At 24.4% G+C, this 27,114-nt stretch overlaps 6 protein-coding genes across 6 annotated transcripts; 3 read left to right on the top strand and 3 right to left on the bottom strand.

Moving 5' to 3' along the window:
- Positions 1-1,188: 1,188 nt before the first annotated feature.
- On the top strand, positions 1,189-1,940 carry MKS88_005805 (40S ribosomal protein S17; the record flags this gene model as incomplete). Its single annotated transcript, XM_067219100.1, has 2 exons — positions 1,189-1,191; positions 1,530-1,940. 2 exons carry the CDS (start codon positions 1,189-1,191, stop codon positions 1,938-1,940), a joined length of 414 nt encoding a protein of 137 aa, XP_067071010.1.
- A 976-nt stretch (positions 1,941-2,916) lies between these two features.
- On the bottom strand, positions 2,917-5,165 carry MKS88_005806 (rab specific GDP dissociation inhibitor; the record flags this gene model as incomplete). The annotated part of the gene is made up of 5 exons (XM_067219103.1): positions 2,917-4,112; positions 4,207-4,269; positions 4,377-4,469; positions 4,650-4,710; positions 5,148-5,165. The coding sequence occupies 5 exons, from the start codon at positions 5,163-5,165 to the stop codon at positions 2,917-2,919; spliced, it is 1,431 nt and encodes a 476-aa protein (XP_067071011.1).
- A 4,971-nt stretch (positions 5,166-10,136) lies between these two features.
- Positions 10,137-11,048, top strand: MKS88_005807 (syntaxin-16; the record flags this gene model as incomplete). The annotated part of the gene is made up of 1 exon (XM_067219104.1): positions 10,137-11,048. One exon carries the CDS (start codon positions 10,137-10,139, stop codon positions 11,046-11,048), a length of 912 nt encoding a protein of 303 aa, XP_067071012.1.
- Positions 11,049-12,059: 1,011 nt separating this feature from the next.
- MKS88_005808 (zinc finger protein) lies at positions 12,060-12,833 on the bottom strand (the record flags this gene model as incomplete). Its single annotated transcript, XM_067219105.1, has 1 exon — positions 12,060-12,833. The coding sequence occupies one exon, from the start codon at positions 12,831-12,833 to the stop codon at positions 12,060-12,062; it is 774 nt and encodes a 257-aa protein (XP_067071013.1).
- A 7,222-nt stretch (positions 12,834-20,055) lies between these two features.
- Positions 20,056-21,504, top strand: MKS88_005809 (uncharacterized protein; the record flags this gene model as incomplete). Its single annotated transcript, XM_067219106.1, has 1 exon — positions 20,056-21,504. The coding sequence occupies one exon, from the start codon at positions 20,056-20,058 to the stop codon at positions 21,502-21,504; it is 1,449 nt and encodes a 482-aa protein (XP_067071014.1).
- Positions 21,505-22,674: 1,170 nt separating this feature from the next.
- Positions 22,675-25,300, bottom strand: MKS88_005810 (vacuolar-sorting protein SNF7; the record flags this gene model as incomplete). Its single annotated transcript, XM_067219107.1, has 8 exons — positions 22,675-22,719; positions 23,098-23,159; positions 23,335-23,370; positions 23,458-23,515; positions 23,783-23,891; positions 24,456-24,682; positions 24,959-25,045; positions 25,235-25,300. The coding sequence occupies 8 exons, from the start codon at positions 25,298-25,300 to the stop codon at positions 22,675-22,677; spliced, it is 690 nt and encodes a 229-aa protein (XP_067071015.1).
- Between the last annotated feature and the right edge of the window lie 1,814 nt (positions 25,301-27,114).

Consider the following 27,114-nt stretch of genomic DNA (forward strand, 5'->3'; position numbering starts at 1 on the left):
CGTTTACTTTTTTTCGATATAAGAAACGAAAAAAGTTTTACCCATCAAGGTCATTTACATGAATAATTTTATGCACAAGCAATAATATTATTCCTTCAAAATTTAACAATTATATATACTTCACATTATCACAAACATTAGAAAACTTTTCTTCTTCACATTTGTATATATAAAAATATTTTTTTATAATATTATTACTACTGCTATTAGTTCTATTAGAACTACTATTATGACTAGTATTACTATGATTACTATTGTTACCATCATTGTTCTTTCAGCATTTTAAATTTGACCATTCAACAGAAGCTTTAAATTTATTGCCTTAACATTTGTGAAAATATTTTTTTTTTTTTTTTTTTTTTTTTTTACCTCAAAATGAAGAATTTCACCGTCGAATGTTCTTACCGCTAAAATTATATTTTTTAATAAATTTTTTTAAGAAGAAAATCTTTACATGTAAATTGAATTAATTTTGTAAATAAAATAATAAGTAGTGTATGTATGTTAATATTATATATATTACATGTTTACTACAGCAGAATGACATGATTAACAACTTCAAAGTGTATGCTTAAAATAATAGGAACATATATATGTATATGAAAAAAAAGTATTTCAAAGGGGTTTAAAAATTTGCGAACCATATTTGCACTTAATAAAAAATAGAAAAAAAATAAATGTTAAGCCAAATTGTACCTTTATTTGCTTGTGCAATTGCAATAATTAAAAATGTATAATGTATACAATACTTATTATACAATACGCATAAAAACAATAATTGTCATGAGCTTCATACACAATGTTTGTGCTAAATGATAAAGCAAGCATTGCTTCAGATGGGATTGTTATATATATATATATATATTTTTTTTTTTTTTTTTCTGTTGCTAAAAGAAAAAATTACTAATAAGAATATTTTTTAAAAGAATAAAAAATTCTGCTTTAATTATGTCGAATAAATTTTCAAATAAATGTGAAGTTATCCCATAAGAAAGCTAAAATAAAATAAAAAAAAAGAAAAAAAAAAAAAAAGAAAATAATATAAATATACAGAAAACGGAAAGCAGAAAGTGAAAGCATAACTGAAAGGTGATATAAAAATAGATGAAATTTCCCCTTTTGAAATAAAACTTAATTATAAAATACAGCATAAGTTTTAATAAACCAACTTAATTTATTCTTGACACAATGGTAAGATAATGATATATATGACAAAAAAATATATTAGATTAAAAAGCCGAATATGTATGTGTAATGATGTATGCTTTTTTATTTATTATTTATTAAAAAAGCATAAGAAAAATAAGGGAAAGAGATTATAAATGAAACATTGGAGGAGGAAGGATTTAATTTTTGCATGTTAAATTTTTAAATAAAAATCCATTCCTTAATTGTTCGTGAAATGATGTTTTGCATTAGTGTGTTCGTGCATCCATTTATCCATGTGTATATATATACATAAATGTATTTACAGTATATATGTACTCCATGCTTTCCTGTATATATATATTTCCATTTTTCTTGTCCAGGGAAGAGTACGAACAAAAACTATCAAAAGAGCCGCAAGGCAGATTGTGGAAAAGTATTATGCGAAATTAACCCTTGATTTTCAAATTAATAAAAAGATAACAGAAGAAGTTGCAATAATTCCATCCAAAAGAATGAAGAATAAAGTAGCTGGATTTGTTACTCACTTAATGAAAAGAATACAAAAGGGTCCGGTTAGAGGTATTAGTTTAAAACTACAAGAAGAAGAAAGAGAAAGACGTTTAGATTTTGTACCAGAAAAATCTCAAATTGATGTAAATGTAATATATGTTGAACCAGATACAGTACGTATGATCAAGTCATTGGGTATTAATATTAGTAACATGAAAGTTCACAACCCTATGATTAACGCGAGTCAGCAGAAACAGAACAGAATGAACAATCAATTTTAGATAAGAAAAAAAAAAAAAAAAAAAAAAAAAAAAAAACTATACGAAAAATAATGTGAAGTTTGAGACACTATAGAAAAATTTTCTTGAAGAAATCCTTTATGAGTATAAAGCAAATGGAAATATAGAATATATAAAAAGTTCAAATGTTCAAAATATTGTACGTATTGAAAAATGATATTACAACAAGCGTATTTTCCTGTTTTTTTTTTTTTTTTTTTTTTTTTTTAAATATACATTCTTATACTTGTTAACCCTTTTTTAAGATATATTGTTTATAAATTGCCTATATATATGCATGCTTCAATTTTTGATATGCATATAAAACTTTTAAATTAACAGTTATTCTTATTTTTAAAAATTCTGCAAATGAAAAGGAACTATGTATATACGCATATGTATATATATTTACTCATGCATGCCCATTATTGTGCACACTTCATTTGGTAAGTTAAAAAATGATAAACCAAAAAACTGCATCATATAATATTTTGGGCAAACTGAGAAAATTTCGTACGCTAGTTTTGTTACGTAATATTATGTATTTTGTGCAAAATGCTTGTACTCATAAATTTTTATAACAAAAAAAAAAAAAAGAAAAAGAAAAGAGTATGATAGTAATATTGCTAAATGTTAAACGAATACTCTCTAAAAAATATACAATTTTAAATGTGGCACTACATGTGTCTGGATTTTTAATTACTCCCCAATTCATTTAATAATACGTAGTAGTTCTGTCATTTAGAAATATTCAAATTAGCGTGTTGCACATAAAACAATCACAAGGGTTTACATATAAATGCATGCGGTACACTTTTTGGAAAAAAATAGGGAAAAAAAAAAGTTTACATTTTATGATAATTTACGATTATTTTATAATTAACACAATCACAATGGTCATGCTAGTTATATTGGTCATACTATTTCTTATTTAACAAGCTCAGTGAACTTATCCCAATGTGATGGACTTAGCAACATCTCACGCTTCAGTATCTGCCTTTGTGTTAAGGTCATCAAAATTTAATTTCTGCCCCCATAAATTTTCCCATATTTGCAAAAGATCATTTGTGGCTGTTTCAAAATGAGAAGTAGCATCATATGACGACGTAACAAAAATATTATCAGATGGTTTGTTACTTGTAGATACATATAAATCAGATATTTTAACAAATTTTTCTTCAATAGGACCTAGTAATTCTAATGGTTTTTCTATTTCTTTTAATGGATCAGGTGTTTCAACAGTTGCTGATACAATTGCAATATATTTACCTTTAAGTGTAACACCATGTTGAAAAGATACTAGATTAATATATATATCACTTTTTCTATTTAATTGATTTTGTGGAATTATAATTTGACAACTATTTGTTTGATTAGTTTCTGGTATTGGATTACTTAAAATACATATACACCTTATTACCTGACCAATTTTTTTTATTTTATTATTTAAATGCATTACATAACTAGGATCACATACTACTTTATCACAATAAGCAACTTCCCCATCACTTGATTTTATTCCACATACTTCTTTTTTCTCATTAAATACAAAATCAACTACATTTTTATTAAGCATAAAAGTTCCACCATTTATTGCACACATTCTTGAAAAGCCTTCCGGTATACCACCCAAACCATATAAAGGATATATAAATGGCGATTTTCCAAACGCTGAAATTGACTGCATATATAATTTTATTCTTTCTAACGTAATATATGCAGGTTCATTTAAATAATCATCATTTAAATATAATGCTACAGCATGGCCCAAAAAATCAATAGTTAATTGGCACAAATTAAAATACTTATATATATCCATCATTGTTAATCTGTATGGGTCTAAGTTATCCCATGTATTTCGATTATTTGCATCCCATTCACTTACATACTGATAAAAATTTTTACATCTATTTTTTTCCATTAAGGATAATAATGGGGAAACTAATGCTTCCATATCTGTTGCTGGAACTTTATGTATAAACTTTTCTGAATATAATAAACCCTTTTTTTGATGCTGATAAACGTAAGAGCCTTCCACAACTAGCCATTCTAAATAATTTGTTACTCTCGTCTTTTTTAATATTTTTACCAAATTTCCACCAACTAGAATAAACTTGGGTATTAAGTCCACATTCCAGTGTCTATTCTCACCATATTTTGTGGGAATTTTGTCATCTACCCGGTGGGAAAAAAAAAAAAAAAATTAAATAAAAATAAAAATAAAAAAAAATAAGAAAAAATTATTAACACATCATGTAAAAGTTAATACGCGACAATGCATTTTCCTGAACAGTTAATGTTTCAACGAATATTGCAGCTATTGCAGCTGAACCTTTTAATTGAAGCACGCGTGCCGTTCTTTTATATGTATGTACGTACGTATGTATGCGTGCGCATCTATATATATATATATATATATATATCACTACATATATTTACTTGGCTTGAAGGTATTGTACAAATTAGTTAAGTTCAGTGAAGCTGTTTCTCCTCCATAGTATGGGTTTCTATCTAACACTAATATTTTTTTTCCTGATGAGTACACGCAGATACAAACGAATATATATATGTGTGTATATGTATGTATGGGTGTGTATGCATAATGAACTGCCTTTACAGTTCTGGTAATTACAAAGTAAGAGAGACAACACAATTTTAATGATACATTTATTTCATCATTTTTTATGTTGTTAATTTTTATAAGTATTTAACCATAATGGGATAAAAGTCCACTTAAGATACATTCTTTAAGTCCCGTTCCCAAAATAATTACCTGAATATATGGAAAGGAGGAAATTAAATACGAGAAAAGATGAGAGTCGACAAATTACACATAAGTATGTATGTACGCGCCAGTGTAGGGTATTTATAAAACAAAAGAACAGAATAATCTTATGTGTTAAGATGATGCGAACGAAATGTTTTTTAAAAAGGAGTAGCACTGAGTAAGCTCCTTGCCATGTTATGCACATACAAGCTCATTTATTATGTACGTATATATATATATGTATGTTTTTATGTATGTTTGTACGTATGTTTGTACGTATGTTTGTACGTATGTTTGTACGTATGTTTGTACGTATGTTTGTATGTATGTTTGTATGTATGTTTGTATGTATGTTTGTATGTATGTTTGTATGTATGTTTGTATGTATGTATATACATAATGTTTCCTTTTTGAACATATTTTTCTTTTTAACTGTTTATTACATCATAATGCTCATTCATTTTATTGTATTAATGGGAAGCACGTTATAAATATAATAATAAATTTTTCTTTTTTTCTTTTTTTTAAATTTGATCTTTTATAAGTTTATAAAGAGTAATTTCAGTATTCTAAAGATTAATAAATTAACAATATTATTTTTCATAAAATGTGTAAAGCCATATCAAAACGTAAAAGAAATGAAATTGCTTCCAAAAAAAAAAAAGAAAAAAAAAAAAATTAATATATTATAATATAATAAAATGTAATGTTAATCTCATGCAATGTAATATAATGGGAGGAGGAAGCTATATAATTTTTTAGGAATTTGCCATAAATATGTATAATATATACATGTACAAATATAAATATTCATTTATACATATTTTGTATATACATACATATATACATATATATAGGCTGAAAAATATTACATTTAAAGCGTGCATGTAAGAAATGAATAAGCCTAATATTAAATCATATCGAAAAGGCGAAGAAACGTACATTGCATTTTTAATCATTATGCAAATATGCATAATACATGTATGCATACATTTAATATATATACATATAATATATATATGTACATATAAATATAAATATATATATAAATACTTATATAATATATGTATATATGAATATTTATATAAATGAATAAATAATGCTGATCTATTTTTTTTTTATAAGGAAATAGCTTATTGTCAACGTACTATTAATGCACATGTAGATCTTTTTTATGTAATATTTATTTTTTGTAAAACTATAATTATGTCCTCTTTTAATTAGCTTAATTTATATTACTAAAAATAAAGTTTTGTAACTTAAAAAAAAATATTATTAAAATATTTTTATCTAATTGTGTAAAAGTGTTAAATGTAATTGTACATTTATTATGACAAAAAAATAAAATTGAAAAGGAGCTCACAACTATGTATATATATGTAAATTTAAGTGTATACCGGGGTGCATAAGGATGGTTATTTATATGTGTATGTTCATGTATATGTATATTTATGTATGTGTATATTTATGTATATGTATATTTATGTATGTGTATATTTATGTATGTGTATATTTATGTATGTGTATATTTATACACGAGTATATTTATGTAAGTGTATATTTATCTAAGTGTATATTTATACGCGCGTATATTTATCTAAGTGTATATTTGTGTTTATATGTATGCATACTTATGCCATGGGAATACTTTTTGTTTTCCCATATTTTTACGTAAAAGTTCTTTTAATAAAAATCATATTCGCTTGATAATTATAATAATTTTCGTTCATTTGTACTTTATTTTTTTTTTTTTTTCTTGCTGTTAACTGCGATTCTTTATATATATGAGCAATACTTTAACATAATATACTTCATCCGTTCATTTAAAATTGGTACTGCTAGATTCCTTTTAATTCGAAGGAGTAGGAATAATAATTTAAAATGTCCATAGGTGTAAAATATTTCATTTAAAAAAAAAAAAAAAAAAATATAAGATTTAAAATTTTAATTAAACAGTTAAATAATGTAAAGTCTTCTAATACAGTTTTTAATGAAAAGGGATATTATTATGCGAATTAAAAATTAATTATAACAAATGTGCAAATGTAGTTAGTCTTTTTTTTTTTTTTTATTTAATTTTTTATTTTTTTTTTTTAGAACAAATAAAATACGAATAACGTGAAAACAATTTAGAAAAAAAAAAAAAAATCTAATGGTGTTCATAAATTCATGAAATCGCTATTTGATTTTAAAAGCTTCGTCATTTGTTGCAATCGCCTAAAGGAGAAAAAGAGGAAATTTTATTTAGTATATGTTCACATAAGTGCGTACATATATATATACATGCGTGAATATATATATATATTTATATACATATACGCGTGAGTACAGACAATTTTGAAAAAAGGGAATGCACAAAGGTATATAGTCGAAACACAAATTCTGGTTATGTTGTAAAAATACTGTGATAAGCGAAATTTTTTTTTTTTTTTTTTTTTTTTGTACTAACTCGTTTAGAAAGGCATTAGCATAAAAATAGCTGTTTGCACAATCCCAAATGCATTTCTGTTCATTTGAGCTTAAGTTGTTTCCGATTTTTGGCACGCACTTATTAAAACAAATATTCATCACCTTGACATTTTCTTTTTGCTTTTGAATCATTTCTTGTAAACTTAACAAAACCTAATATAAATAAAAATGGGTAAAAGAAAATAAGTAAACAATTGCAAATTGCATAAATGTTGTATTACGTGGAAATGCACGCAACAATGGGTTGCGTACAAATGAAGTTTCACCTCTTTTCAAAAGAAAAAAAAAAAGGGAACACATACTATCATTTATATAATTACATAACCATAAATCATAATGTAATATGCCATTAATTATGTGTAGTATATGGGTATAGATGTAAAATTTAGTAGTACAGCTGCTCTTTGTTTATCATCAATATTATCATCTGCTGGTGAGTTCATCGTCACTTTGTTTTGCTCAAATATACTTATTTTTGCTTCGATTTGCTTATTTGTGTTTCGATTTGCTTCACTTTGCTTAGTTTTGCGTTGTTATGCCTGATTAAGCTTCTCTCTTCGTTATTTTATTTTATTTCAAAAGAACATATGTTTTATTCAGCCTTTATCAGTTGATTTAGCTTTAGTTGAATGCTATAGAAGTTTATATGAAAAAAAAAAAAAAACTCTTATACGCGACAACTGTATGATTTTATTTTTTATTAAAGTAAAAATATTGTGTTAAAAAAAATAAAATTAATGAGGCCCTAACAATTAGTAATATTTATTCTTATAGGTACGCCTTTTGGTTTAACGTGGTATTATTCTTTAATGTAGCAGTTCATTTATATGAACTATACTACAATTCATTGCAAACTTTATATTACAATAAAATTCGTATTTTTTTTTTTTTTTTTTTTTTTTTAAATTCATTTTTACATCTTCCTTATGCCTTTTGCTTTAATTTCCCTACATTTTTAAGGATGACAAAAAGTTTTTACTAAGGCAGGAAATACTATTTAAATAAAAATATAATTTACTTCGTCATTACGTTTGCACATGTGCATACATATTATACATGTATTAAGAATAGCTGTGTATGTCGAGGCTTTAATAATACGCCTTTTTTATTTCTTTTTCTTTTTTTATATTATTTGAATAAAACGTTAACACTAAATCCAAATAAAAAAAAAAAAAAAAATAATAATAATAAAATTTCTATGAACGCTTGAACTATTGAACTACGTAAAATAAAAAGTTATGGGGTGAAAAACATTTGCACTGATTAAAATCCCTAACAAACATTAATCATTTTAATGTTCATGTTATGTTTAAAAAAAAAAAAATTACCTGAAAAATATATCATTTTTAACAAAAAAGACAATTATGTTTGAACAGTTTGTTTATAAGTATATATATGTATTTTTTGGCTAGGACAAATAAACATTCTTCTACCACATGACTGTAGTCAAAAGGACAGATGCGCACAACAATTTACATGTACATAGAACGAACAATGCGAATTCAAATAGCATGCACTCACATGTATATATACACATAAGTGTATATGTATGTATATATATATATATATATATATATATATATGTGTACGCATTATAGTAAGTAGGAGTATATATAAGTATCTGCCCATACAATTATATATGAACAAATTGGACAAAAGATTTAAGCATTTCGGTTTACCTTTGCAAAAGTTTTGTTCATGTGACAAAGCACTGGAATAAAAAAAAAAAAAAAAAAAAAAAAAATTATAGAGTAGTAAAACATATAAATTATAACACAGTAAGAATTGTAAATAAACATTTTGACAGCAGTTGTTTTATGTAGTAATAGCAATACACCTTATTCAGTAAATCCATTTGTAAACTTCCCCGTGTGCATTAAACTGCGTTTCCTAGCCTATTTTTCCATTACAGTATAACGGCTTTAATAATTACGAATATTAGAGTAAATAATGATTGGTCCATTATATACCTTTTAATAACATGTTTAAAAAAGTTTTAAGCAAAGTTTTGCCCATGAATGGGAAAGATAAAAATTTAAACAAAAACAAAAACAAAAACAAAAACAAAAACGAAAAAATAAAATAAGTAAAAATAAAGAAGAGAAGAAAAAATGTATGCGCAATTTTGAGCTAGTAACCGACTTTTAAGGGAAAGGAAAATAAACAAAAAAAAAAAATTTATCCAAATTGTTTGAATAATGACATATATGTAACGTTCACCATGAATAAAAAAGTATATATGCAGCATACATAAAATTATACATATATGTATATATATATATGTATAACAAATAAATTATGTAAGATATAAGCAGTGCTGCTTTATGTGATATACTGTGCAAACACATTTTTGCCATCATCGGTAAAATTAATATTTTACAAATAAAAAGAAAAAAAAAAAAGATGAAACAACATATAAAATAAATATGAATGGGAGATAAAACACATATGAATGACAGATGAAACATATATGAATGGCAGATGAAACATATATGAATGGCAGATGAAACATATATGAATGGCAGATGAAACATATATGAATCAGAAATGAAACAGGTATGAATGAAAGATGAAACAACTTATAAAACAAAAGAACGAAAGAAAAAATGAATGCATTTCTTTAGAAGAGTAAGGGGAAATTAATTATTGTATGCATATATAATATACACATACACAAAGAAATGTGTGTGTAAAAATTTTGTAAGAAATACATAAAAAAGTTTGGAAGCGCATATCACTTTTACTTATTATTATTCCCCTCTTAGAAACAAAAAAAAAAAAAAAAAAAAAAAATAGGCAGTAACTTCCTAATAGAGGAAAGCGATATAGGTTTAAAAAGGGAAGAAGTAAATACACAGCGAATATATATTACATGCACGTGTAACAGACTTATACAATAGATATTACAAAAAAAGCAAAGCTTTAAAGCACCAAAGCGGCATATAAGACCAAGTGAACGAGCGATGGAGATCATATGCAGAAACATAACGAACACTTACTTTGACTATAGAAAAGAAATAAAAAGAAAAAAAAATCGATTTAAGTTATCAGCATATGAACAGTTAGAAGATGAAGAGTCAGGTAAGGAAAATTTACTTCAATGTGAGAATAATGATATTGAAATGCAAGAGCAAAGTTTGTTACCTCCAAATTGGATTGAAGCAGTAGAGGAATGTTCAGAAGACATAAATAATATAAGAATGAAATTAATAGAATTGCAAAAATTGCAAAAAAATAAATTGCTCAATGTTTTAAATAATGATGAAAAGTTAGTTAGTAATATTAGTCATATATCTACTGATATAACATTTTTAATAAAGAATTGTGAAAAAAAAATACATAGTAGTATAGTATCAAATGATGAAACAGATGATAAAACGAATATAATTGAAAAATTAAAAAAAAATGCAAAGAGTAGTTTAATATCACAACTTCAATCGGTATCTCAAGCATTTCATAAGATACAAAAGAGTTATATAAAGGAGTTTAAAAAGTTAACAAATGAATATGATCAATTAGAAACATATGAAAGTTGTAGTACACAAGAACAACTCTTATATGAACAAGAAAATCAAGTCGTCAACTCAACAAACATTACTAAAAGAAATAATGATTTAAAAAAAATTGCTGATACTGTTGTTGATTTGCATCATATCTTTAAAGAATTATCTGTGATGTTAGTTGATCAAGGGTCCCTACTAGACCAAATAGATTACAACATGGACATTTCGTTAAGTAAAAGTGAAAAAGGATTAAATAAATTGAAAATTTTAGAAAAGCGAGAAAACGAAAAAATAGCTGCCAAGTGTATATCCTTCCTTACCTCCTTAATATTTGTTTTACTAATACTCATCATTTTGAAGCACGTGTACTGAATCCGGGGGAAGCATTTCTTTAAGCGGCTCAACTGCGCATCGGCTTATCTGATTGTCGGAATAACTGTGCACCCGGGTAACCTCTTTTTTTACCTTAGAATGGCTACCCAGTTTTGAAGTGCCGACATAAGAAGTTATACAGATGAGATCAGGAGAAGGACAACTTGAAACCCTTTTGAAATGTTTAACTTAATTTGAATAATTCATTTATAACAATTTTGGCACGTTTCTTACTCGTTTGAAAAGCACTCTAATTTATTTTTTCACATGGAATGACAGTTTGTTAACGTAAGTTTATTTATCAAAAGGCCGTAAAAAGAATAATTGCAATTTTTATTTTTTTTCTTATTTTCATGAGAATGCGGTTAAACTTGACATTTTAAGTATGTGTCGTATCTGAACATGGGTGCGTTTTTTGCGTACATTTTTTGAGTACATTTTTTGCTTACGTTATTTGCTTCCCATTATTTGAGTACATTTTTTTCATACATTTTTTGCTTATGTTATTTGCTTCCCATTATTTGAGTACATTCTTTGCTTCCTATCCTTTTTGGTGTATTTTATTTTATTTTTTTTTTTGGTAAGATGCTACATATAAAGATGTATTTGTTTACAGACAACATTGTAGTTTGATTTAACTATTTAAAAATAAGAAACCATTTGGTGATAAGTTTATCCAAATTTACAAAAAAGCCGAAAAAAAAGGAAACAAAATGATAGGAAGCAAATTAACATAACTCAAAATAAATTTTCCCAAAGTATGACATTAAAAGGAGGCAAATTCTACGTAAATGTTCGATTACAAGGAAATATATATTTTTTTTAAATAAAACTACCGAATTAAACATAAAGGTAGTAATTTCTATATGCACCTTCTATTTATAAAATGGTAAATAAAATTAAATAAGGTATATAACAAAAAGAGTACTTCCCCGTGATAATATTTTTTGGTGCAAGTCCATCACACGACGTACAGAAGAATACATATACAGTGATAGTGGTGATATTTATTCACACAAAAGAGGTAGGTAACCCGAGCTCCTTAAATTTCATAATTGTAGCATCTTCCTCCGTATGCTGTGTTTGTTCTGTCAGTTGTTCATTTTGCACATGTAATTGATGCTCTTTTTTTTTTTGCTTCTCCAACTTTTTGAGCAGCTTTTTTTCCTTCCTTTTCTGTATTTTTTTCTCTTCAATCTCTTGTAGATCTTTTAGACTTTTCTTCGCTTCTTCATAAAAATCCATTTCTATTTTTTCATGTGATTTATTATTTTTTTTATCCTTAAGAATACTTAATCTCTTTTTAACATCATCTAAATTAACCCTTTTTACTTTCATACTATATCCTAACATTCTGTTGTGATTTTTTCCATTAATATGATCTAAATATGTTTGTGAGTCCTTAAGGACACAATCACATATTTTACAATAATAGCCACCCTGTTGTTCTTTCGTACTTTTTTGATGAACAATTTGAATTTTTCCTAGATTTTTTTCTAAGGATAATTGTTCTTTTCTTTCTTCTAATAATTTTCTTTCTGAAGGGGGAGGTGGTAAAACCCCTTTAGCCTTTTTTAAATCTGGTAACAGTTTAAGTATTAATTCGTCTTCTTCATTTTCATCTTTTTCTTCTACTTTTTTTTGATAATATTCTTTATCCCAAACCTTTCTGCCATAGCTATCAATATTTGATTTCTTTTTCTTTTTCTTGTCGTTCATATTATTCCTTTTATCCTCTTCCTCACGATCATCATCATTAGGAATACGTCTCTTCTTACTTTCCATTCTTTCAAGCGCTAGAACGTTAATATATACACTGTGCGCGCATCATTCAGGGTAATCGCGAAGATGCCATTACCACATTAGTAAGTTAACATTAGCATATATACCATGTAGCGTTTTTTCTTTTAACTTATTAAAAATTGTCCATAAAGAAAAAAAAAAAAAAAAAGCGAGGCAAAAAAAAAAAAATAATAAAGCAAATACGCAAAATGTAAATACGTAAAATCGTAAAAGATATCTAATTTATTTTTCCTTATTGTGCAGCGATGGTACAATTGTAAGTGCTAAATGGTACTATTTTTTTTTTTTTTTTTTTTTTTTACAGCTATTTTTTAAAGCTTCAATTTAATAAAATATTCGAAATTTAAAGTGGAATTGAAACGAACATTTTGTTGTATACTTATAACATTTGCAAATCCTTTAATAATTTAATAAAAACACAAATATATGCATATATATATGTATATATATCTATATGTATAAATATATCTGTATATATATATATATATAAATGAAATAAATTGAATTTAAAGGGGCAATTCTTTTCGAACCGTTTGGAATTTTCCTCTTTTTTCCTTTCAGTCGTTTATTTTGTTTTATCTGTTTTGTTTCATTTATTTTGTTTTACGTACTTTGTTCTGTTTATTTTGATTTTTTTATTGTCCAACAGCGTAGCCCCCTCTGGTCTGTAATGTGAAATATTAATAAAGCAAAATTGGGGTAATAAAAAAAAACAATACGAGCTTAAAAAAAAAAAAAAAAAAAAAAATTATATAACACAACAATTCAAAGCAAAACAAAAACGTATAAATAGGAAAAGGAAATAATCTAATACGGTAAAAAATAAATAGTTAATAATTAAAAAATTACGATTTGTTAGTATCACTTTAATGTATTTATACACGTACTTCTGCATAAATACCCACATATATACATATATGTACATTTTTTTTTATGAATTTTCTATATTTTGGAAATGTGTAATGTACGGCATTATTTGTATTCATAAAAAGAAGGAAAAGTAAAACACCTAAATATGTAAAGTAAAATAGAACGAAAAATATAGTACTAATTATACAGCAGTTATTTTAAAAAAGAATCATAATATATATTATCGTAGTGTATATAAATTAAAATTCAAATATATGAAAGTGGAACGTTTATTATAGTTTATATTTCTGGTAGCAAAGTTGTTCATAAATATATTTCTCTAAAAACATTAATGGTTATGAATGCCAATATTTTTTCATAGATTTTATTAGTCCTTATAGAAAGATAATCATATATATGCATACCTACACATATATATATATATGTATGTACGTTTATAAAAAAAGAGTATAACTAGTATGCATTTTTTAATTTACATCAAGCCAAAAGGATAAAAAATAGTTTAATTAGCAACCAAAATTTAGCAATAATGCGCTTTTTCTTATGTCGATTGAAGTAATAGTATATCCTGAATTTAAAATATTTTAGACCTATATATTAATTGAGGTTATACTAAGAATTACAATAATAGTAATAATAATAATAAAACAGTCACAATAATAAAACAGACATAATAATAAAACAGACATAATTATAATAAGCATTATAATAATAATAATAAGCATTATAATAATAATAATAATAAGCATTATAATAATAATAATAAGCATTATAATAATAATAATAAGCATTATAATAATAATAATAAGCATTATAATAATAATAATAAGCATTATAATAATAATAATAAGCATTATAATAATAAATAAAAAAAAAAAAACTGTTAGGGTCATCTTTTTTTAAAAGACATAGAAAAAACAACGTATCCTGTGAAACTCATCAAGAGAAGAAGCAGAAGGAAAAAAAAGAAGAAAAACAGAAAAAAAAAAAAAAAAAAAAAAAAACTGTGTACCATAAATTATTTATAATTAATAATATAATAAAATGGTTACTGTCAAAAATTTGAATGTGGATTTAGAACCATATACATCTTTAGTAGAAAGAAAATATGTGCCATATTTTATACTTGTATATCAAATTTATTCTTTCATAAGTATTATTGTTTTACTAGATTATTTACATGAACAGAAGATAAAGCGTAGCATCAAAACAGGAATCTTTTTATGCTTCATTACCTCAGTTAATGTAGGATTGTCCCTTTTTTTCTTACTGCTATATTTTAACGTATGTTTGTAATAGGTAAATATCTGCAAATCTATATCTATCTATATATATATATATATATAAATATATGTACTGCGCAAGAAGTTTAAAATTCGACTTTTTTTATAACATATGCACAACATTGTTATCTTATTTTTGATTCATATGATGTTATTTTTTATATGAAGATATATAATGCATCGTTATACGCATTAAATGGATTTTTTTTTCTTTTTTTTTTAATTCAAATTAGTTATAGAAAACATTTATTTTAATTTTTTTTTTTATATGTAACTATTATTAAAATTAAAGAAAAATACACATTTATAAATTAGATGAACCAAATACGATGATGTGTAAAAAGTGCACTCAATAGTGTTCCTTCATTCGTTGAAGGGTGTTTTTATACCTTAAAAAGAAAAAGAGAAAAGGAATTGCCAAATTAACTACAATATGTAGTTTTTATAACACCTATTATTATATTCTATACTTAACAGTAATGTTACATGCTCTCCATAATTTATATTTTTTATCGACCTTACATATACACACATATATATATATATATATATATGTCACAAAAAGCAACTTGTGCATTTGAATGCTTCTCTACAAGATTGAACATATAGTTGTATTGCGAAACCAGAATTAAAAATAACCTGTACTGAGTTATATTTGAAAGGGCTTTTAGCATAACATTCATTTTATGCAATAATAATGCTCAGGATTACACTTATATTTACGTTATAGAGGTATATTTAAAATTATATATTATTATATTCATAAAAAGGCAAAGATATAAGTATTTAAAAAAAATAAATAAATAAAGTAGATGCAATATAAACTTACTTGTGCATGTGGTTGTTCATGTAGGTTTTTGCAACTTGCCACATATATAAAACTTCATTTAACACAGTAAAAAATATTTTTCAGGAAAAGCAAATTAAATCTAAAATATTAAACAGAAAAAATATGCTGGAAAAATAAACAGAAAAAATATGCTGGAAATGTAAAACCAAAAATATAAGCAAAAATATAAGCAAAAATATAAACAAAAATATACACTAAAAAATCAAAATTTTAAAGCACCTTTAAAGAAAATAAAATTTAAAAAATAAATGGAAAAAAGAACAGGAAAAAAATAAAAAACAAAAAATTAGACAGTTCATGAATTTTAACAGTAATACTAATGTTCAGTAATACACCAAAATACCAAAAATTGAAAAAAATAAAATAAAATAAAATAAAACAACAGGCCATTAGGCTAGAAGCAACAAAAATACTTCTTAAAGTCTCCTATCCTCCGCTTGTAGTATATTTCTGTTCCATCCTAAAGAATTCAGTAAAGAAATGAAAAAATAAATTAAAATAAGAATAAAAATGAAATATATTTTTATCATAATTCCTAATTAGCAGGAATATTAAATTTATATATAAAAAAAAAAGGAAAAAAAATGTATCATTAGATAACTAAAATAAAAGCTACATTTGCATTTTTTTTATTGGCATTATTTTAATTCTCTTTATTTTAAATTTTGCACTATACCCTCAAGTATTCAATGCGATATCTTAGTCTATCCTTTCCTGTTTGCTTCACATGCATAAGAGAATTATCAAAAAAATCAGGAGTGTCATATATTATATTTGGTGAATTTAGAAATGCACTGATTTGGTCCTTGGGTATAATAAATTCGTTATATTCCTTTCGTCCCATTTTTTTAATTATACGTGAAGAAGAAGAATATTTTACAAGATCAACTGCTATAAAAATTTTTTTACTAAAATAAAAGGCAGATATTATAGGTAATACACAGTGCAAGATCGAATAAAAGAAAAAGTGTACAACAAAAATAAACTCATAAGAGATAAACAATAAAAATAGAAAATTCTTCTTTAATAAAAGTTACGTATTTGTCCAACTAAATTACTGTATTGAACAGGTTATGCTATATATATACATACATATAAATTTTATTTTTCATTTTTTTAATAATAAATTAAAGCCTCGAAATAAAGGTCACCAAAATCTAGCTTTTTCTGAAGTTAGACAGGAGCCAAATAAAATAAAAAAAAAAAAAAAAAGCGAAAAAGTTCAAAATAATTATTTGCATGTAAGGTAAAGCATGAGGGGAATAATAAAAAAAAAAGTATATTTCCATAATTTATTTAATTTATTTCCTGAATGTTCATATTTTTCCTTATCATGGGTGTATAAAATTTTTTTTTTTTTTTTTTCCCCCATGTTTAACCTTACATGCGAATAATTATTTTGTGTAGCTTCTTATTTAACTAATTTGACACCTTTTGGGTTATCCATATAAGTACTTATATATGTGTGATGTGTATAGATATGTGCTTATTATTTATGTCCATTTTGCCGTACATTATTTTATAGTTATTCTTTTGGTTCATCTATTTCGCTATAATCTTTTTTTTAGTTGTGTTGTTCCTTTTATTTTGTTTTTAACATATATATGAATATACCAAAATGAGGTTTAATGGATATGGATAAACATGTTAAATTGTACTATATATGATAATATAGTACGTACGACATTTAAATAATTAAGTATATTTATGATGACGAATTATGTAACTGTTATTTATCGTAATAGTCAATAATGATTTGAACAGTTGATAACGTCCATATTTCTAATTTTTGTATTTTCTCATATTTGACTTTTGACAGTTAACACATGATAGTTAACATATGACAGTTAACATATTACAATAAAAATATATGATAATAAACATTTGGCAGTTTACGTTTGACATTTTTTATTTTTTTCTTGGAGAATATGCTCAACCTGCATGTGCACGAAAAGCATGAATTTACGGGATGTATAAACAAAACAAGTTTTTGTTAGGGTTTATTTTTTCCATATTTTTTAAAAAGTATAAAATTTAATTGAATTATTAGCAAAATTTTAAAAAATAAACGCTAAAAATATTGCAGTTACGTAAATATATATATATATATATATATATATATATATATATTTTTTTTTTTTTTTTTTTTCTTATAGCTTTATAAGTTATTGTTGGGCATTTTTCTCCAACATTGACATATTTAATGGTCTCCTTATATCCTACATGTAAATATATATATATACATACATACCTGATTCAACTTATAGCCGCGAAATAATGCTAAATTTTGTCAGGGGAAAAAAACAAAAAATATATATTTATATAGATAGATATGGAACATAAACAACTAATAATTTTTTTTTGTTTTTATTATTTGCCATTTCTGAGAGCATTTGAGAAGTTTCCATTTTTTTTTAAATTGATGTTGCATAAATTAGAATGTTGTAGGTTCAAGTATTTTTAATTAACGAACTTTTTAATGAGAAGAGAACAAAAAAAAAAAAAATTACAAAATTGAAAAATAAATTTTAATCCATGGTAATATTTAATATATTTATGAGTTATTCAATTTCTGTATATAGTTCTCTAGTTAATTATCAAATTTAAGCGGTGAATTGTTGATCTGAAATTTGTTAGTAAACTCTACATACATTTTTATTCCTATCAACAGTTATGTAATCAAACATATTTGAAGAAAATAAATAAAATAACAAATAGGTAAACTAACAAACAAATAAAATAGCAGATAATTAAAATAATGAGTAAAATGACAGATAAATAAAATAATGAGTAAAATGACAGATAAATAAAATAATGAGTAAAATAACAAACAAATAAAATAAAAAAATAAAAAAATATAACAAAATAAAAAAATATAACAAAATAAAGTAGAATAAAATAAAAAGAATAACTCCTTGAATTTATATATAAAAAGAAAAACGTATTTTTGTTGGCCTTTTTCATTCACTCCTTAGATTATTTGTATCACAAATTTAGATTTGTTCTATAATATTTTTTCTTTTTTTACCAAATTTTTTTTAATCTTTTATAATTATACAAAAAATATATCTAAAATATATGTAAGGTATATCTAAAATATATGTAAGGTATATCTAAAATATATGTAAGGTATATCTAAAATATATGTAAGGTATATCTAAAATATATGTAAGGTATATCTAAAATATATGTAAGGTATATCTAAAACATATGTAATGTATATCTAAAATATATGTAATGTATATCTAAAATATATGTAAGGTAAATTTAAAATATATGTAAGATATACCCAAAATTTATTTGAAATTTATCTTAAATTTTTATGAATATATGAATTACTATGACATAAATGCCCAAAGAGTTTTTCAAAAAAAAAGGTTCTAAAAATTAAATAGTCATTATATATATGGTTTAAAATTAAAGAAAATATACACAATCATATAAATATATCTTCCTTTTTTTTTTTTTTTTTTGATTTTCTATTTAAAATAATACATCAAATAATGTAATTTACATCTTGAATTATGTTCGACTCATTTTAATAATTATTGTAGGATAAATAAAATTTCTTTATAAATTATTATATACCTAAATTTAGTCTATTATGATATATTAAAGACGTATATATATTGAGCTTTTTCCTCATAATATATGTATACTCGTATATATGCATACTGCTTTAAGCGAACTGCCTTTATTTAACAAATTTAATAAAGCGTATTTTAAATATTGAAGCGTCAAAAAAAAAAAAAAATAATAAGCATATTCAAGTTTGCACAAATATAAATATACCAAAGTACATAAGTCAGGTATGCCCACATGCAAGTACATATGTTATGCACATATATATATATATATATATATATATATATATATATATATATGTACATATATTTATGTAAATATATGCATGTAAATGTATGCCTATTTACGAGAACTTATGGTAAGAACCAATAAAAAAACCTATCAGAGCAAAACGAATGAATGACTGACTTCAAACATAAAAAGAAAAAAAAATATACTTTTGCAAATACTATCATGTGTAGGAGGTGTTGGGATTATTAGGTGTAATATTAATGGTATAATTAGAACAATCCTCTTTTTTGTCTGTTCTTTTTTTTTTTATTTTGTCTATTTTTTTTTTGAAAAGTCAACAAAATTAATCCAGAGGTGTAAACATTTATTTTGGCTATAAGTCAAAATGCCAAGAGCACGGTCATTTGGCAGTACATGTTGTTATTATGATGATAATACGAATAAACACTCATTTTTGAAAAGTAAAAGGAGTGAGAATGCCATAAACATAAAGCGTGAAATAGAACAGTGTGAGAAGGAACATGTAAGCTTTAGGAAAGAAATTAGTAAATTCATAGATAGTATAAAGAAGGAAAATAGATCAAATATGGCGAATACGCCAAATGAGGCAAATACTCCAAATAAGGCAAAAGAGTCAATTAACACTAATGATAAGAGCTCCGACGGGACGGGAAGGAATAATGGACACTTGACTAACTCCAGTAAAAAGAATTTTTTTCTATTTTATAAAAATAAATTAAATAGATTTCAAAAAGATAATAGTAAATCTAAAGAAAACAAAAGTAAAATTCCATTAACAGCAAATAAGGAGGAATTGTTAAAAAATGCAGAAAACCTTACCCTTCTGCACGATGAAAACGTTTCTATTGTAAAGGGAAATACAAAAATTCATATGCTTTATAAAAATAATAAAATATTAACCCCTATAATTTTTAGTTTAAATGAAAAGAGAGAAGCAGGAAACAGCAGCGAAACAGAGACATCAAGTTTATATAAGAAAAAATTAAAAATAGATAGTGGGTTAAGTACAAACGAATTTTGCGAGAGTACTTGTCTTAATAGCAATATTGATCTTTTCGATAAAAAAGGATATGATAATAATTATACCTTAAAAGAAGATGAAGAAATGTGTAGTAAAGTAAATAAGAAATCATATGAACAAGTAAAGAATAAAAATGAAAAGATAAATAAAAAATTAAGAAAAAAGGATTCAATTGATTCAACAACAATTATTGACATTTTTATAAAAAATATTGAAGAAGACGAATGTCAAAGTAGAGAAAAAAAAAAAAAAAAAAATACAGATAGAAAAAATATTGATTTTTCATCGATGTTCTCACTATACAATTATAACAACTATGATTCTTATTTGTTAGACTCTGAAAATTTTGAAAACTATAAAATGATAACAAGCAAAAATAAAGATGATTTTGCCGATAATGATGTACAAAACATACTATTTGAGTATGAAAAGCTAGTTAAAGGTAATAGAAAAATTCTTGTATTACTATTTTGCATATTTAATAAACTAAAAATAATTGATAGCTGTAAAGATGTCAATAGAAAAATTGAAAAAGGAATAAGAATATACATACATGAAGTAAAAAATATTGTAAAAAATTATGAAGAATTTTTCACAAATCAGGATAATAAAAATACACAGAAATTGCATTATTATTTTAAAAGAAACGAAATAGTGTTATTAAAAAATATACTGCTTTGTATTATCGATCTTATGTCTAAAATCAAGTATGAATGCAGAGTTTTTAAAAAAGAGGTACAAAAGGAAATTCGCCAAGTGGAAGAGGTTATTTATAATGCAAATTTGATATAAAGATTACGTCATCTTGTTATAATCGAGTTGAACCGTTCAACTGTTTTACAACTTCTGTAACAAGAAAAAAAAAAAAAAATTAACCATACTTTACAGGTGCGGAAGAGCATAAAAATTTAAGTGAGATATTCCAGCGTTTCATAAACATTGATCATTATTGTTTTACATTTTTATAATTCAAAATTTTTAATTTTTTTTTACACACTGGATAAAAGTTTTAGTAAACCACTTTTTTATTAATAATACTCGTAACCGGATGTCGTGTCTGATTTGGTTGCTCAGCTGTTCGAGTGTAAATGTGTAAATAAACATAAGCACATACTTATAAATACCCAAGTGAACTAATGAGCTATTTTTAATTTACCGCAAATATGTTCGATTAGTCCACTTCAACGTTCCAACACTTGCAAACACAAGTTTTATGATAAAAAAATTATCTTTACTTGGTATATTATATTATATTTTATTATATCATATTATTTTATTCTATTTTTTACGTATGTGCATTCTTTCTCAGAGAGCTAGTATGAAGAATAATAGTATAAATAAGAAAACACTTAAATGTGAATACGCTGTAGACGGAAAAACATCCTCTTGATGTACGAATAACATTTTTGTATAATCAATGCATATGATTTTTTAAAACAAACAAAATACAAACAGGTAAAATAAGCACAATATTATGTGTTTTAATATATGGCTAATAATTTCAAAAAAAAAAAAAAAAAATTTTAATTATTGTCCCATATATATAAAAAAAAAAAAAAAAAAAAAAGAACAGAAAAGATAAAGAAAACGAGAAAGGGGAAAATATATAAAAAAGAAAAAGAATAAACATTATAAATTCCGCATTATACACTGTACATTAAACGTTAAAACAAAACGAAAAATTACAGAGAGAAATGCTCATGTAAGAATAACGTGGTAGCACAATAAAAAGGGAAGGAGGAGTTGGCTAACTACTAATTAAAATTATTTTAATATATATGGCTTATAAGAAAATGCACATGAAGTAAGTGTGTGAATATACGAATTATTATATAACACTTTTTTTTTTTTTTTTGTATTATATAGATTTATGTTTATTTATATTTCAAAAAAAAAAAAAAAAAAAAAAGAAAATATCAAATTGTTCGATGTATTATTCTTCAATAATGCAAAAATTTTAAGTTACGTCATTTCTCCAATTAGCTCTTTTAATTCTTCGTCATCAGACTAAAAATAAACATAAAAATGGAGGTATCTCTTTTCCATAATGGACTTATGACAAACAAATATATAACCATATATATATGTAAACATAGCTGTATATACAAATGAACATATACGTGCGGAAATATTTATATACAAAGATATGTATACGCAGATTTGTACACCCAGGTTTACACACCTAGGTTTGCACACCCAGGTTTACACACCCAAGTTTACACACCCAAGTTTACACACCCAAGTTTACACACCCAGGTTTGAGCACATAGATTTGCGCGCATATAATTGTATACGCCAATTCGTACAGACAAAAACGCACTAATTCGCTAATTTGCAAATTGTTGAATTCACAAATTAGCACTTTTGACAAATTATTTATTTTACCTCTTCGTTGTTTTTTGATACCCTTACTTCTTCACTGCTTTTCACTTGCAAAACTTCCTTGTCTGTAAATGAAAAATTACGTGTACATTTGTAAAATACGTTAATAATATACGATTATAAATAAAAAAAAAAAAAAAAAAAAAAAAAAAAAAAAGTGCAGTAGAGAGTTGGTGTTATGAAGAGGGGAGTAGTGTTGTGAGGAGAAGTCCAGAGAGGTGAACAAATTTTCATCCATACCTTTTGGCATTTCTGGTATTTTATTAACTTTGGCACCTAATAAAAAAAAAAAAAAAATTAAATAAAATATGTTTCATGAATAAACAATATATATTATTGCACAGTAAGTTAAAAGTAAGTTACTGAGTTTTTCTTCCAAGCTTTGTTCCTTTAGTAAATTAAGTTCTTTGTCTATTTCATCCTATGGTAACAGTTACAACAATATCGAAAATAATATTGGAAATGATAATGAAATAAAAAATGTGGTTAACATGTAAATTAGCTACCTCCCTTATGGGCATTTCATTAACTCAAAAATAAAATAAAACAAAATGAAACAAAATAAAACAAAATGAAACAAAATAAAACAAAATATAAGCAAAATACGAGCAAAATAAAAGAAAAATATAACAAAATATAAAAAAATAAAAAGAAAAAGTTGCTCATAATTTTTTTTAAAGATAATTACATCATCCACGTTATTTAATAAGTTGAAACTTAGGACTTGATTTATTTCTTCTTGAATATCTTTGTTCTCTTGTATAGTGTCTATAATTTTTTCTACTTTTTGAGTATTTCTGTAATTATTAAAAAATATATATAAATAAAAATTTAAAAACAAATAATAACACAGTTAATTTATATATTTTCCAAAAATAAAATCTTATATGATCCATTTTGTCTCAATATAATATGTGGAGGAAAAATGTATCACTAAATACTCTCATAAAATCATATATATAAATAATGTCATTCATTAATATGCTCGTAATTTTTTATTTGTTTTTCTCATATATTGTTTCAATTGTTGTCTACATATATGCCGCTTTGTTTTGAATTTCTTGGTTTTGTTTCTCTATACATGCACATATTTATTTAAGTACACGCTGTGCACACATATACACATGTAATAATTTGTTTATGTACCTATATACGTATCTATATAAGTATCCATATACGTATGTATATATGTATGTATATAAGTATCCATATACGTATGTATATATGTATGTATATAAATATCCATATACGTATTTATATATGTATATATGTATCCATATATGTATGCGCATAATCACGTATCATGGATAACAAAATGCATAACAGAATACAAATATTTCTTAGTAACATATTTTGCATACATTTCATTGTTAAATTTTTTGTGGGTATTGGCTGCATATGATAACGCATTAACAGCAATTTTATGTAAATGCATATTTTCTAAGTTTATCATATTGTCTTCTAGAGTTAATTTATTATTTAGGATGTTTTCTATTTCTTGTTCATATAATTTTTTTCTTTTCAGTAATATTTTCGCATTGTTCATTTGATTTTGTTCTACTTTCTGCTTTGCTTCAATTTCCAATTGCTAAAAGGATTAACGAGGAAAACAACAAAATGCATAAAATATTTTCTTCATTGTACATTCATTGATCAAATAAAAAAGTAGGAAAATTTTAATTAGCTTTCAATCAAATATTATGTATTTATATTTTTTTGGATGCGCGAGAAAAATGTACATATTAATGCTAAGATATGCAAGGCATTAGCACATTATTTTATTATTATTATTATTATTATTGTAATTGTTATTATTGTTTTCTTCTTTTTTATCGTTTTTTCCCTTATATATTTTCATGATTACCTTAATTTTTTTTTCGACTTGCACCTGCTTCTTTTCTAAAGCATCAATTGCTTCTCTGTTTTTTAAAATAGCTTTGTATACATCATCCTAGGTGAATAAAGGTAAAAGCAAACACAAAAATGATAGTGAAATTTGGAAAATCACAAGAACTTATATATATATACTTGTAAATGTATATATATGTACATATGTTCATATATATATATATATATATATATATATATATATACGTATGTTTATATATATACGTGTGCATACAAATAAAAGAAGACTTACGTTTTTCTTTTTTTTGTCATCAATGCATTCAGAACTATTTTTCTTTTTACAGAACCAAAATCTCATTTTAAAAAAAAGAATGAACAATTCTTAGCACTACAAAAATAATGAATATGTATTGGGGTTGAAAATGCGACAGGAAATTAAAAAAGAAAAAAAAAAAAAAAACATGCATTAAAAAACTCGTAATTTATTTCTTTTTCAATCGTTGCAAACAAAACTCTCTAGCTTTTATATATAATTGTTTTGAGAATAAATTTTATATTTTATTACTTTCACATTTTATAAATAAATACAATAGTAATGCGCATGATTTCAGTATGTATGCTCATTAAAAAAATATTTGGAGTCTTGCATTAGTTTATCGTTACATTCCTTTGCATAAAGAGTTTAAAAAAAAAAAAAAAATTTATATAAATAAAAAAAGGCATAATTTTGTAGTAATCTTTGATTTGTTTTGTTATGTTTTGTTATGTTTTATTTTGTTTTGTTATGTTTCGTTATGCTTCGTTATGCTTCGTTATGCTTCGTTATGCTTCGTTATGCTTCGTTATGCTTCGTTATGCTTCGTTATGCTTCGTTATGTTTAGTTATATTTAGTTATGTGTAGTTATATTTTGTTTTCCTTTTTTTTTTCCTTTTTTTTTTAACTTTTGAACTGTTAAGTAAATGTTTTGTATTTTTTTTACACACTGAATTAAATTTGTTGTGTTTAATAGATTTTTTTTTTTTTTTTGATTTTTTAATAATTGTTATGCTATTTACATGTGTATATTTTTAATTTTATAAGTATTTTTTTGTTGTAATTTTTCGTTTTAAGTTGAAAGAACTAACTTTTGTTATTTGTACTTTACGTGTACAGGGATCTACTGATGTATCCAGTATATAAATATACCTATGTACATTTTAAAATAGGGCCTAATAGCAACTTGCATGTTATGGTTATTATAACAAAGGAACATTTTTAGTTTTTTGTAACACCGTATCATTTTATACACTAGATTTAAGAACACCTAGAGTACGGTACGGAGAAAATTATGGAAGTGTTGAAATGGTTCAGCGATTTTAGCTGTTTGAACGATTTGCTATATTATAGCATAATATAATTTGAGGAACATACACATATATATATGCGTACACATACATATAGCACATTTTTAATGTTGCAAAACATTCTTTCTAGTTGAACAATAAGTTGAAACATATTAGACTTTTTTTTTTCGTTATTACTTAACAAGTGAACAAGATATATTCTTAAATTATGAAATATATGAAAAAGACTTATACTCTTATTTTTATATTACATTTTGTAATTTAAATCCATACCCTTTAAGACAGCATATATAAGAACGAAAAAAAAACAAAAAAAGGAAAAAGAATAAATACTACATAATAATATCTTGTACGAGATATATAAAAAACGTTTTGCTTTTAAAAATTAAAATGAACTTTAATATTTACAGAATTAATAGGCTTTATAAAACATACAAATATATAATATTTTTATTAACACGTACGGCTATATAGTACTGTGTATGTTTATATTTTCATATAATATATCATTTGATTGCTTAATATTTTTTTCCTGTCTTTTACTGTAATGCAACCGAACTGTTAAAGCTTTTTTATTGGAAAAAAAAAAAAAAAAATTCACTCTATGGTTGTTGAAATTTTTTTTTTTATCAATTAATCATTAAAAGACACAAATGAAGAACAGAAAATTTTTTCGTTTAGTTTATACAGTATTACAGAAAATATACCTTACTACCAATGGCTTATGCCTATAATATATATGAACATAAAAAGCAAAACAGTTTTGTTGTATATCTTTGCAAGCAATATGTGCAGAAAAGAATTCTTACAAAAACAAAAAAATACAT

This window comes from Plasmodium brasilianum, chromosome 14, assembly GCF_023973825.1.
Source record: "Plasmodium brasilianum strain Bolivian I chromosome 14, whole genome shotgun sequence".
NCBI classification, from domain to species: Eukaryota; Apicomplexa; class Aconoidasida; order Haemosporida; family Plasmodiidae; genus Plasmodium; species Plasmodium brasilianum.